Source organism: Pagrus major, chromosome 7, assembly GCF_040436345.1.
Source record: "Pagrus major chromosome 7, Pma_NU_1.0".
Classification (NCBI taxonomy): domain Eukaryota; kingdom Metazoa; phylum Chordata; class Actinopteri; order Spariformes; family Sparidae; genus Pagrus; species Pagrus major.
Window position 1 is genome coordinate 22,572,501 of NC_133221.1, and position 13,461 is coordinate 22,585,961.

The following is a 13,461-nucleotide window of genomic DNA, read 5'->3' on the forward strand; positions in this document are numbered from 1 at the left end:
TTCAGCTTTACTCTTATAGGTAGATTTTATTTTCAACATGTAAAAACAAAAGAAAACAAAGAGTCAAATGAAAGCTTTCAAAAAACAATTGAACAACAAAATCTTGATATATATGCTGTCTTACAATAAAATACAGGATTGCACAATGTTATCATAAAAACATTATACAACAAATAGAACAGTTATGTACATGTTCTGTATATACAGTATACACACACTATGTTATCTGTACATAGCAACATGAATGCCAGTAAACAACAACTTTTCAGTATCGCTGCATCAGAAGCACATTAGTCGACATATTTCAATCTTAAGTCTCTTCAATATAAGATACATGCGTTTTCACACCAGCGGGTGACTCTGGCATCCACGCATTAGTAATAAGATAAAAAATGAGATCATATTATGGCAGTAGTACAGTGGTTCCCTGCTAACAGACTGTGGGTTAACATACAGATGTATTCTATGACACTTTAAATTAAAACCCATGTTAATGTGTTCTTACATGAAATACAACCTTGTGTTGTGCACATATGCTCATATCTCTGGAGCATGTTTGTCCCTCCTGCTCCAACAAGTTTAAGGAACTTTACTTTCATCAATTCAATTATCAAAATACATTATTCATACACTAATAAACATTAAGCGTATTCATAATTTTACAGCTCACAAAAAACGACCTGTCAAAGAGGACTCTGTCCAAGTAGTTGTCCTCTGCAGTATCAGAATGACATATTAGTAAAATAATAAAACATATCAGTGAAAAAAAAAAAGTTGACTAGGAACATTTTGTATGTTAGGACAGTTAACTAAATGAGAAACAGGTCAAGTTTGTATTTAACATTTTTACAGAAATCAATAATTATTTTCTTCATCACATTAGTAACTTAACTACATGAGATTTTCTCTCCCTCCATTTCTTCCTTCACAGTGTTAAAATACCGACTTACAGTTGAAAAACAGCATCTTTTAAACACATTTTTACATTGTGACATTGAAATGATGCAGGTAAACTAGTGCTAACCTATGGACAAATCAATCAGAGCATCAAGTGATCACTACATAACACTTTTCCTCGGAGCAGAGGGGTTCAGTCAATCTCACACAAAGTGACAGAGCCATTCTTAAACCAGAAGCCTGGGAAGAGGGGCTCTGTGAATTTAGCCTTGAAAGTGTGTATGAGTCTCAGCTCTTCTGATGTGACACTGTAATATTTCAGAGTACCACCTTCCCAATCCAGAAACAATGCTATTTTTTCGCATTGGGGCACTTTTATATATTTTGGTTTGCCTTTTTGCTTCCCATGCAAGGGAAGCCATCCTTCCTTAAGGCAGAGCAGACTCCAGGACTTGTCATTGCATCCTAGACCACCACTACTGTCCCATTTTCGACTCACTCCTTTATACGCCACTGCGATGCCAACCTCCCCTTTCCACTCCACCTCCCAGTAACAGAAGCCTTTCTGGCCCTCCTCACAAGACACCTGACTCCTCTTAAATCTGCCCTCGTTTTCAGGTCGTGGCACCTTCTCCTCCACCTTCTTTATGGTTTTCACTTTCCTGTTTCCTTCGGACAGGACAAGTCTCTTGCTTGCTGTGTTTTCATCAAACTTCAGATCTGTACCATCTGATAGAGAAACAAATGACACATATTTTAGTGTGTTAATGTGTGTGTTTACTGTTTTATGTGCAATTGAAAGACAATAAAAGTAATACAAGTATGTTTTTTAAAATGAAATCCGAAAAAAATCAATTAAAGATGAAATCAGAGAAAAGTAAAATTGTTGAATTGTTTGTAGTTTTGAACTATTTTACAAATATAATGAGTATGTAGTGTAACAAATATATAATGGTAAAAAGTGCATACATGATAACCTATACTACCTGAGGAGTTTGGGAACAGATACATTCATTTTTTAAATTAAACAGGCAACAGCTTCATTTCTAAGGCTTGGTGACAAGTGTTGGAAATAAAAAAAAAAGACTTACACTTCTTCAGGCCTGGCTTTAACCGACGCTCTCCACTGTGGTCGAAGCTGTACAAGATGAATAAAAGTGTTGTCACAAACAGACAAGTCAACAGACATGACAAGAAGTAAGTGCATTTGATATGGACAGAGTTCATACAGCAGAAAAGTAGGCCTGTCTCATGAGTCCCATTTATACCTGGTATTAATAAATGTTGTGTTATCTCGATTCTGCCAGCACTGGGACAGGATTAACTGAGTGGAGCTGGCGTTCATGTCAACAAGCATACCACGTACCAGGTACCTGAACTATGAAGCAGGATTAGGGTTAGCAAGGTCATTTTAGGGTTTCAGGGTTACAACGGTGGTTCACCTCTTACTAGGGTGCATCAACATTATAACTTGCGTGCTGCACACCTAACTTGCTCCAGAGTAGATTATGTTGGAGTTAACACATCAATACGTATAGAAGCACAGCTAATCATGGCCAACCACTTGGAAAATGGCATCACCATTTGTAGAAGATCCTGAGGAGCTTGATGTCAGATCATGAGAGGGTTTCCCAGTAGGGCTAGAGAGTTCAGAAACTGGCAAAGTCCATTGGCTTTTCCTGACTATGTTTTAAATGACATACAGCGGCAACTGATTTGCTTCAGTTTGATGTGGTTTATTTCTTTGGATTTATCTGATATTGTAGCCCCAAGAATACCTGGGTTGACATATCGAGTTGATTATCACCATTGCTTAGCGAGGTTGCCATTAAGAAGCCAGATAATGAAAAGATATCCTTGGTATGTAGAACTTGAATTATAGTACAGGCCTGTGGCCAAGGACAGCAATGCTATGGATAGGCATCACTCATTGTTGAATTACTTTTTGCATGGGAAAACCTGCTAGCTACTAGCTTTTGCCAGGCTTGTATAGGCTTGTTATAAGAGGTGGGGGTTGGGTGACTGTCAGCTTGTTGGATAGATTTCTTTCTTAAGAAGTGGCCGCACTGTAAAGATTGCAGCGATGTGTTCTGTGTGCATTTACATCTTGCATTGATATGCGTTTTTCTTTATCCAGATAAATCGGGTTTGATTGAGGCCGCTTGTTTTGCACAATTTCTCTTATCAACACCAAGGTGATCCTTGAGTTTTGGTAACTAGCCTGCTAGCTAATAAGATAAAATATTGAGTTTAGATTTTACCTTAGTGTAGATGCACCATCATTATGAAAACCAGCTATATACCTACAAACACATATAAACACACATCCTGACATATTAACATACCAGATTGCCAGGCTCATATTTCGATAAGGAGTTGTAGCAGAGAGCGTTGTCACCCCATTGACTCCTGGGTGATTGTAGCTCAGATCCAGCTGTTTCAGGGAGCAGGTCTTTTTGGACTGGAGAGCTTCAGCCAGGAAAGAGCAGCCTTCCTCTGACACCTGACAACCTGACAACCTGCAGACCACACAAACACGCACGCACGCACATCCACAGACAATTATTTTAAATATTTTAATGAACATTTGTCAATCAAACATTTTCTATGGTCATTTTATAAATGTCAAAAATAAAACACTGATGATCAAATATTATACTTTCTGGTGACTGCCTTTATCCTACTTTTTACAAAATATTTTTTTTATGTGAAAAATAAATTAATTGTCATTACAGGCACATTTACAATCTCAAATAGTGAAACCTGAACCCAGGTTCTGTTCCAGAGGTAAATCTTGTGAACATGGGCAAATTAACTCCATAGAGTTGATGCAAGGACGAGTACTCACTTGCCTTATTTGGAGTTTTTTATTTTATGTTCTGCAGACACATTTTACTTTTACGAAATGTTTGCTGCTCTGCTTAACTGACCTTTTTTGCAGTTTGGAATAACAATACCTTAAACTACACACAACCCCCCTGTTCATGATATGTACAGTATGTACATATCATCAAATACACAGTAAATGTAATGTACACTTACTTGAGAACCTCCAGTTTACAGTGTATACTCTTCAGGCCATCAGCAAGTTTCTCCACACCTGAATCCAGCAGGTCGTTATGACTCAGGTCCAGCACTGTGAGATTAGAGGATGCGGAGCTGAGGACGGAGTACGTCAGACCTTTGCAGGATTCTTCAGAGAGCTCACACCAGCTCAGCCTGTGAAAATATTTGTAATCAGAAATCTGAAAAATCTGTGGTGTCAAAGTGTGTTTACTAAACACACCACTCTGTCTGGGTTCAGAAGTTTTTGCTCAGAGCTGGTTCATGCATATTTGTCTGACAGAACACCGACAGTACAGTACACAGTACGGTCTCAAAACAACCTCCCTTGGGATAAATAAGGTGGTACCATGTGGCTCTGTGCTGGGTACTTTACTATTTACTATGGATGTCATGATTTCGTTTTTAAAATCAAAAACTGATTGAGACGAGTGTTCAATTTTGACTATCGAATTCAAATGCAGTATCAACAATACTGGTTTGCTCTGGACAGGTTTGAGACACCAAACTATTTGAACTTGTCTAAGCCTAACCTGCAAGTCGCACCAGGATGAAGTCAAACGGCTGTTGTTAAATACCCCTATCTTTTAAAAGAAGAATTTGAAAATGTAAATGACAGTCATCAAATCGAAGTCTAAATTTTTTAAAATCGTTAATCAAATCGAATTGTGACCTTAAAAGTGAAAGCCAAATTGAGTCTTGATTTGGAGAATTGTGAAACCTCTACTATTTACAAATAAACAATATTATTACTCCAACACAGACATTCGGCTCTTTCTTACACTGCGCAGCGTAAGTGTCATTGCTAGTTTCAGACCGATGGAGTTGTCGGTTCACGCCTAGCGCCCAAGTTGTGTAAATAGGAAATGTACCTTCGTCCACCTGTGTGCCCCTGGGTGAGTTGGGACTAAAATGAGGTGTAGTCAGGTGCACTGATGGCAGATTGCTTTAATGAGGAAGCAGAAATTGACAGCAGCATTGACCAACAAAAAGCTGGTCTGCAGTCAAAGGCGCACTCATTTTCCTGCTATCTAAAGGACGCATTATTCGTATAGTAAGCTGTGCCTACACAGGCGGCCTCACAAGACGCGTACACTGATTTTATGATTATAGACACTGCTGTCATTTTAAACATTTTCATGTGTGCTGTAATGTCACTGTAACAAATACTGTGACACATTGAATCAACAACACTAAAAAGAAACTCTCCGGAGGAAACAGAATTAATCTTTTATCTTCTGAATTAAAATTTTCTGTCTTTCTAAGCGGAGCACAAGTCCCAGGCCCCAGAGTACAGACAAGTGCCTCTGTTTATTAGCTATAGCACGCTCCATGTATTGGTGCACAAGGCTCTTAAAGGGAATGGGAGATGACACCCTGATTGGTTTAATTTATGTTACACCCAAAACACACCCATGACTAATGAAGAGTGTAAATACTTCCATTTAAATAGGGACCTTGCAATCCCCCTTTTTATGCAGATGACAGTCTTGTATGCTTTTGACTCCTCTTCAATTTAAGCTATGTTAAGATTACAATCTGCCCCAAACGTTCTGCAGACATATCTTCATCATCTCAAACTTGTACTGAATGTTGATAAGGAAAAATGTTTTATTTTTAAAGTTTGCATCTCTTTGCCATCCGCGGGTTTAATGGTACTGCAATTGAAATGTTGTAACCTTATAAATACAGGAGAAAGACTGCTTTTTAGTGCTGCAGTCTCTTGGAATCTATTGCAACATGACTTAAAACTGAATTCTCTAGTGACACTTTGATGCTTTGGGTCTTTATTAAATAACTGTTCAACATTGGCCTGTAACTGTTTTAACTGACACGTTTGTTGTTTTGTATGTTTGTATTTCTATTTTGATCTGGTTTGTTTGCTTGATGTCTCTGCTCATGTTCAGCATCATTGAAACTACGCTGGTCTACACTAACAACAAGAAGAGATCTACATTCTATCATTTTTATGAGAGCATCAATTTTGAAAGTACTTACAAAGCAGTGTTGGAGAATTTAACCACCGGCAACATTCCTAGAAGAACTTTCTCTGATTTAAGGTATTTTTTCAGATCAAACACATCAAGCTCCTCATCTGATGTCAGCAGCACAAAAGTCAGAGCTGACCACTCAGCGGCAGAGAACTTCTCAAATGTGACTGTTTCAGAGCGCAGGCACTTTTTGACTTCTTGCACTAGAGAGTGGTCATTCAGCTCATTCAGACAGTGGAAGAGATTGATCTTTTTATCAGCATGACTGTTCTCTTCCTTAATCTTTTCTTTGATGTACTCAATAGTTTCCTTGTTGATCTTCTTGTTATTTTCTTTCTCTTTCAGCAGCCCTTTCAGGAGTTCCTGGTTGCTCTCCAGGGAGAGGCCTAGCAGGAAGCGGAGAAATAGATCCCAGTCTCCATGTTTGATCTCCAAAGCCTTGTTGACTGCTGTCTTGTAGAAGTCTAAGTGGCGCGCAACTTTCGAAAGGGGTTTGGTAAGCAGATTTTCACCTTTGTCATTGAGTGTGTGAATGACATAAAAAGCTGCCAGGAACTCTTGAATGCTCAGATGGACGAAGCAGAAGAGTTTCTGTTCGCTCACTCCACAGCCTTCTCGTTTGATCTGCGTGAATAATCCAGAGAAAACTGCAGCCTCAGTGATGTCAAGACCGCACTCTGTCAAGTCGTCTTCAGTGAAGAGAAGGTTTCCTTCCTCGAGGCTCTCGAAGGCCAGTTTCCCCAGAGAAATGATTGTTTCCTGGTTCTTTTGATTCCAGCATGTCTCAGACCTCCCACCTGTGTCATCTCCAGGATACTTCACATTTGCCTGTCTGCATTGTAGCAAAAGGAAGTGTATGTACATGTCAGTCAGAGCCTTGGGCATCCTTCCTTCTTGTTCTCTGTCCATAAAGTCCTCCAGGACTTTTGACGTGATCCAACAGAAGACAGGGATGTGACACATGATATTAATGCTTCTTGATTTTTTCACATATGACAAAATTTTCTCAGCCAACTCCTTGTCACTGAATCTCTTCCTGAAGTACTCTTCCTTCTGATCATCATTGAATCCTCGCACCTCTGTAACCCGGTCAACTGTACGAGCAGGGATACGGTTGGATGCTGCGGGTCGTGAGGTGATCCAGATTTGAGCTTCAGAAAACAGATTTCCTTGGATGAGGTTTGTCAACAGAGCATTCACTGAGGCTGCCTCTCCAACATCTGTGTGAGAGGTACTTTTACTGAAGTCAAGATCAAGGCGACATTCATCAAAACCATCCAGGACAATCAGAATTCTGAACTTGTCATAGTCTGTTATTTCTGATGTCTTCATACCCGGAAAAAAGATGTTAATAAGTTCCTCCAAGCTGAGATTTTCCTCTTTTTTCAAATTCAGCTCCCGGAAAGAAAGAGGAAACATGTAATATATGTCCTCATTGGCCGTACCCTCAGCCCAGTCCAGCATGTACTTCATTGTAGCAAATGACTTTCCAATGCCTGCCACTCCGATCGTGAGCACGGTTCTGATGGGTCCATTTTCTCCAGATGCTGATTTGAAGATGTCCTGATATTTAATCAATGTTTCTTGTGTCTCTGGTTTGAACTTTGCATCTTGAACTTGTCTGGTCTCATGTTGTTCATTGACCTCTCCCCTCTCACCCTCTATGATGTAGAGATCTGTGTAGATCTCATTCAGAAGGGCAGAGGTTTTCTGCTTATCGATCCCCTCAGACACATGGGTTAATTGCTCCTTCAGCTGATTCCTGAGTTTCTGATGACTTCTAATGTAAGGCTTACCTGTGGGGAAACAATTTTCAAAGTTATTAACAATATGGCGATTAAATGTTTTGGATGCAATCAAGCAGTTAATTAAATCTAAACCATAGCACCAAGAACTAAGTTTTTTTTGTTGTTTTTTTTTAAAATTTTGTATATGGTTTGTTTAGCTACATACAATTCAGCCAAAAGTCAAGCAGGTCATAAAACATCAGGAATCAGCTTGAGAAGAGCAGCACTTGCTTCATTTTTGCTGTCCTCCCATTTTTCGGCTACGCTGATCAGCCAGAACATTTAAAGGACTAACAAGTGAAGTGAATAACACAGATTATCTCGTTCCAATGCAACATTCTGCCGTGAAACCTTAGGTTCTGACATTCATGTGGATGCAACTTGACACTCAGCACCCACCCACACACCATTGCAGACCAAGCACACCTCCTCATGGTAACAACATTCCTGGATAGTGGTGACCTCCCCAGGAGGACAGTGTACCCTGCCACACTGCAAAAACTGCTGAGGAATGGCATCAGGAACATGACAAAGAGCTCAAGGCATCAACCTGGGCTCCACATGTCCAGGATCTCAATATGATTGAGCATCTGTGGAACATGCTGGAACAGGTCCGATCCATGGAGGCCCCACCTCACAACCCACTGGACTCAAAGGATCTGCCGCCAACGCACTGGTGTCAGACACCACAGGACATCCAGAAGTTCTGTGTCTATGCCTCAATAGGTCAAGTCCGATCCACAGTGGGGCCTTGATGGATCGGACTGGTTCCTACGAGTGGGTGATTGGATTGGGATCTGGGAAATTTGGAGCACAGGTTAACACTTTTCGCTCTTTGCCTTGGTCCTTTTGCCATTCCTCAGCAGTTTGTGCTGCGTAGCAGTGCACATTGTCCTGCTGGGAAGCCACTTCCATCTGGGAGTGCCATTACTTGTACTTGGTCGGCAACTGTGTTTTGGTGGGTGGTTCGTGACAAGTGGCATTCATTAGAAATCCATGACCCAAGTTTGTTCTGGTTGATCAGTGTCTTGGTTGTGAATCTAAACCAGAGTTTGTTTGGAATTGGGGCTGATCCGGGCATATTTGAGTGGATTGGTATTGGCTAAATAAAGCCGATCCTTACTTCCTCCTTACTGAACTCTACTTTTGCAGTGCTGTTCTTCATTATGACAGTCTAACGTGCCCTTTTAATTCTTTGCGAGTGAAAAGTGTGTGATTGACTCTTGGGTTCTGATGGTGCTGCTCACAAAATACACGTTATTTAAACTCAACGGCTAACAACGCTGTTATTTTTCCTTTTTCCTTCTGAACAGCAAAGAGCAGCTTTCAGGCAATAACGCCTCAACAGATCATTTTAGTTGTCACTGTCAATGTTAACTCTGTGAGAAACTTGGTAAAAGAACAAAATTCAACTTGTCTGTTGTCTGGTTATTTACTCTCTGCGAGCCAGTGTCTGTACTTGTCAGAGATGGTTTGTAAGAAAAGAAGCTCCTCTCGTAAACACCACTTTGTGATCATCTTATTCTCTCAGTAAAGTTTGAGCTCTTACCAAATCTGAAACTGGTCTTAAAAACTGATTAAACGTAAACTACTGGATTATAAATTATATTATACTGTCAATAAATGTTATTTAAGTTGGTGGTGCTTCACTGACATACTGTTAATTTAAAATATGCTTCTTTAAAGACATAAAGCTCCATTTAGTTCTGAGTGAACTCTCCTCTCACTTTGAGAAATGTTCAGAAATTGTGTCAGTTTGTTTAAAACTAGGCTAATCTAAAACTATTTCAAAATGTGTAGTCATGAAGAACCAGCTTGGGTTATTTTGGTTTAAAGCCTGTGCTGCTTGCTCTACAGTGCTGGCAGAAGGTAAATGAATGATTTCAACTGTTATGAATTATATTGTTCTGTTGTTGTTAAACATGAAAAGTTGCACCACATGTGGTGATGACTGCCTTATGATTTATTTAAGACTAAAAAGTCAATGTTAAGAAATTGTACTAGACTTGTACTGTAAGCCTTGTTCCTCTCAAGTTAAGGGGTTGGATGAACATTAGGTCTTCATAGCATTCCAGTGCAGCACCATCTCCAACTTACAGCATACATTTGGTTTAATTAGACACCTCTCTGACATACTGTCTATGTTGGACGCTTCTCATTTTTTTTTCATGGTTCTATGTTTATGTTTCACAGCAGTTTAGAGCATTTGGATATGATTGGACCCTTATTTATGACTACCTCCATCCACACCCATGAGCTTACATCGTATTTCTGTCGTCCTGTCGACACATGTATCAGGCAACTGTTTGGCAGCTGAATTTTGGGAGGTTATCCAGAGCCGGGCAGAAGGAAACAGCTCCCCTCGGATGAGGTTTGTCAGTAGCACATCTACTGAAGCTGGCTCTCTGGTGTCCGTCAAGATGTTACAGTTGTCAAAGTCGAGAGGAGGTTGATAATCCTCCAGTCCATCCAAGACAAATACAACTTTGAACTGCTCATAGTTAGAAATCACACACTCCTTTGTTTCCTTGAAGAAATGCTCAAGAAGTCCCACCAAACTGACTTTTATCTCTTTTATCTTATTGAGCTCAGAGAAGTTCAGTGGAAATATCACTTCTTCATCAGCTTTGCTCCAAAGGGACTTAACCCAAGTTAAATATGACCCCTTGTCATTTTTAGCCCACTCTGTTTTGAATTCCTGCGCATGGAAGGATTTTCCAATTCCAGCTTCTCCGATAGTCAGCACAGTCCTGATTGTTTTTTCTTTTGTATCTTTGAAGATGTCAGATGTTGCATTCACTCGTGTCACAGATTTTGTCCCAGGATGTTGATTTTTCTCTCCATTATCGACCTCATTACTTTTCTCCCCTCTGATGATGTGTTCTGTGTTTTGTTGGTTCAGATGATTTATGTTTTCATCTTCAGTGTTCTCACTAAGAAATCTTCTTCTCAGGGCTGATACCAGCTGCTGCCGTCGCTTCAATGTTTCTGGATAAACAGAATAAATTTCAGCACATTATTGATGATGAAGGGTAGATGTAGTTACCTTTAAGTCAGCTAAAGTTATATATGATACAACACAGTGAACAAGTTGCACCACAACAAGAGTTTAAAGTTACCAGTGTTAAGAATCACGTCACTTTTATTGAAATACATAAATTCACTTTAGTAATGTTTATAAAATCTGTAGTAACATTGTTATATGTCATGGTTGCAACTTGTATAATTTTCCAATCTAACAGAAAGAGTGACACAGAGCTTTGAAAATATGTTACTGTTATTGTTTCATACCTCGACATTCTGTCTGTTTCTGAATATATTTAGGGGGAATCTTCTCAACTCCTGAAGGTTGAGAGACGATCCAGAGACGAGCGGAGGGAAGCAACTTCCCCTTGATGAGGTTTGTTAGCAGCACATCCATCGAGGCTGGCTTGTGCATATCAGTCAGGTCCTCGTTCTTTTCAAAGTCCAGAGGAAGGTCACATTCTTCCAAACCATCAAGGACAAAAGCTACTTCACATTTGTTGTACTGGCAAGCTAATCTGTGCTTGTAGTCATTGAGGGGATAACGAAGCAGATCTGTCATGCTTTGATCTTTGTCTTTTCTTGAATTCAGCTCGCTGAACTTCAATGACACTATCAGGTCTATGTTGTTGTTGGACTTTCCTTCTGCCCAGTCTACCATGAACCTCCTTGTTTGATGTGTTTTACCAACACGAGGAACTCCCTTCATTAGCACTGTTCGCACTGTCTTTTGCTCTGAATCGAGAAATAATCTATTATTAGTTTGTTTTGTAGCTTTGTTTTCTTCTCCTATCTCGTAGAGTTCTGTGTCAGTCTCATGTTTTCTCAGTTCCTCTTCATGCTGATGGCGGATTGTTGCCTTCAGGTCTGCTGTCAGTTCGTGTTTGAAGTCTTTGCCTAAAGAAATGATAAAGACATTATAGAGAAAACAGAGTACAGTGACTGCAAAAAACACAGTGTCACATTATGCATTTTGTTATACCAGCAGTTAAAGCCCAGAGAGGAAAATGGCACTAAAACACAAAATGTAAGTAGGAATTTGCAATGACATTAATTTTAGTTGAGTTTACGAAACATCTTCCATTAAAGTGATGTATGTCATGGTTTCAGCTTTTACAGTATTTCCTAATCAACATCAACATCAAGAATGACACATGATACAGATCACATGATACATAATATGAGTTATGAGACTAAGTTATTGTTATTGTTTCATACCTCGACATTCTGTCTGTTTCTGAATATATTTAGGGGGAATCTTATCCATTCCTGAAGGTTGAGAGACGATCCAGAGACGAGCGGAGGGAAGCAAATTCCCCTTGATGAGGTTTGTTAGCAGCACATCCATCGAGGCTGTCTGGTCCATATCAGTCAGGTCCTCGTTCTTTTCAAAGTCCAGAGGAAGTTTACATTCTTCCAAACCATCGAGCACAAAAGCTACTTCACATTTGTTGTACTGGCAAGCTAATCTGTGTTTTCTGTCATTGAGGGAATCACGAAGCAGATCTGTCATGTTTTGATCTTTGTCTTTTCTTGAATTCAGCTCGCTGAACTTCAATGACACTATCAGGTCTATGTTTTTGTTGGACTTTCCTTCTGCCCAGTCTACCATGAACCTCCTTGTTTGAAGTGTTTTACCAACATGAGGAACTCCCTTCATTAGCACTGTTCGCACTGTCTTTTGCTCTGAATCGAGAAATAATGTATTATAAGTTTGTTTTGTAGCTTTGTTTTCTTCTCCCATCTCGTAGAGTTCTGTGTCAGTCTCATTTTTTCTCAGTTCCTCTTCATGCTGATGGCGGATTGTTGCCTTCAGGTCTGCTGTCAGTTCATGTTTGAAGTCTTTGCCTAAAGAAATGATAAAGACATTATAGAGAAAACAGAGTACAGTGACTGCAAAAAATACAGTGTCACATTATGCATTTTGTTATACCAGCAGTTAAAGCCCAGAGAGGAAAATGGCAGTAAAACAAAAAATGTAAGCAGGAATTTGCAATGACATTAATTTTAGTTGAGTTTATGAAACATCTTCCATAAAAGTGATGTATGTCATGGTTTCAGCTTTTGCAGTATTTCCTAATCAACATCAACATCAAGAATGACACGATACAGATCACACAATAGACTAAGTTATTGTTATTGTTTCATACCTCGACATTCTGTCTGTTTCTGAATATATTTAGGGGGAATCTTCTCAACTCCTGAAGGTTGAGAGACGATCCAGAGATGAGCGGAGGGAAGCAACTTCCCCTTGATGAGGTTTGTTAGCAGCACATCCATCGAGGCTGTCTGGTCCATATCAGTCAGGTCCTCTTTCTTTTCAAAGTCCAGAGGAAGGTCACATTCTTCCAAACCATCGAGCACAAAAGCTACTTCACATTTGTCGAACCTACAGTCGTCAAACCTGCAAACTTCTGGGTGTTTATCATCATTGAGGAAATGACAAAACAGATCTTTCATGCTTTGAACTTCAGCTTTTCTTGAATTCAGCTCGCCAAACTTCAATGAAACTATCAACTTTATGTTCTTGTTGGACTTTCCTTTTGCCCAGTCTACCATGAACCTCCTTGTTTGAAGTGTTTTACCAACACCAGCAGCTCCTGTCATTAGCACTGTCTTTGTCCGTGACTTCTGAAATAATTCATCATAGGTTTGTACTTTATTTTCTTTGTTTTCTTCTCCTATGACGTAGAGTTCTG

The 13,461-nt window shown here is 39.7% G+C and overlaps 1 protein-coding gene across 1 annotated transcript; it reads right to left on the minus strand.

The window, feature by feature from the left end:
• LOC141000455 (uncharacterized) lies at positions 1-13,271 on the minus strand. Its single transcript, XM_073471202.1, has 9 exons — positions 12,913-13,271; positions 11,981-12,610; positions 11,030-11,659; positions 10,001-10,726; positions 5,959-7,747; positions 3,940-4,116; positions 3,243-3,416; positions 1,989-2,035; positions 1-1,626 (listed from the first exon to the last, which is right to left on the minus strand). Exons 1-9 carry the CDS (start codon positions 13,220-13,222, stop codon positions 1,091-1,093), a joined length of 5,019 nt encoding a protein of 1,672 aa, XP_073327303.1. The 5' UTR covers positions 13,223-13,271; the 3' UTR covers positions 1-1,090.
• Positions 13,272-13,461: the final 190 nt, after the last annotated feature.

Bases quoted from the DNA above. Each gene is read 5' to 3' on its own strand.
- LOC141000455 (XM_073471202.1), bottom strand. From the start codon at position 13,222: ATGAAAGATCTGTTTTGTCATTTCCTCAATGATGATAAACACCCAGAA. The intron at 12,611-12,912 runs GTATGAAACAAT...TCATTTCTTTAG, and splicing joins GAAACAGACAGAATGTCGAG to GCAAAGACTTCAAACATGAA. The intron at 11,660-11,980 runs GTATGAAACAAT...TCATTTCTTTAG, and splicing joins GAAACAGACAGAATGTCGAG to GCAAAGACTTCAAACACGAA.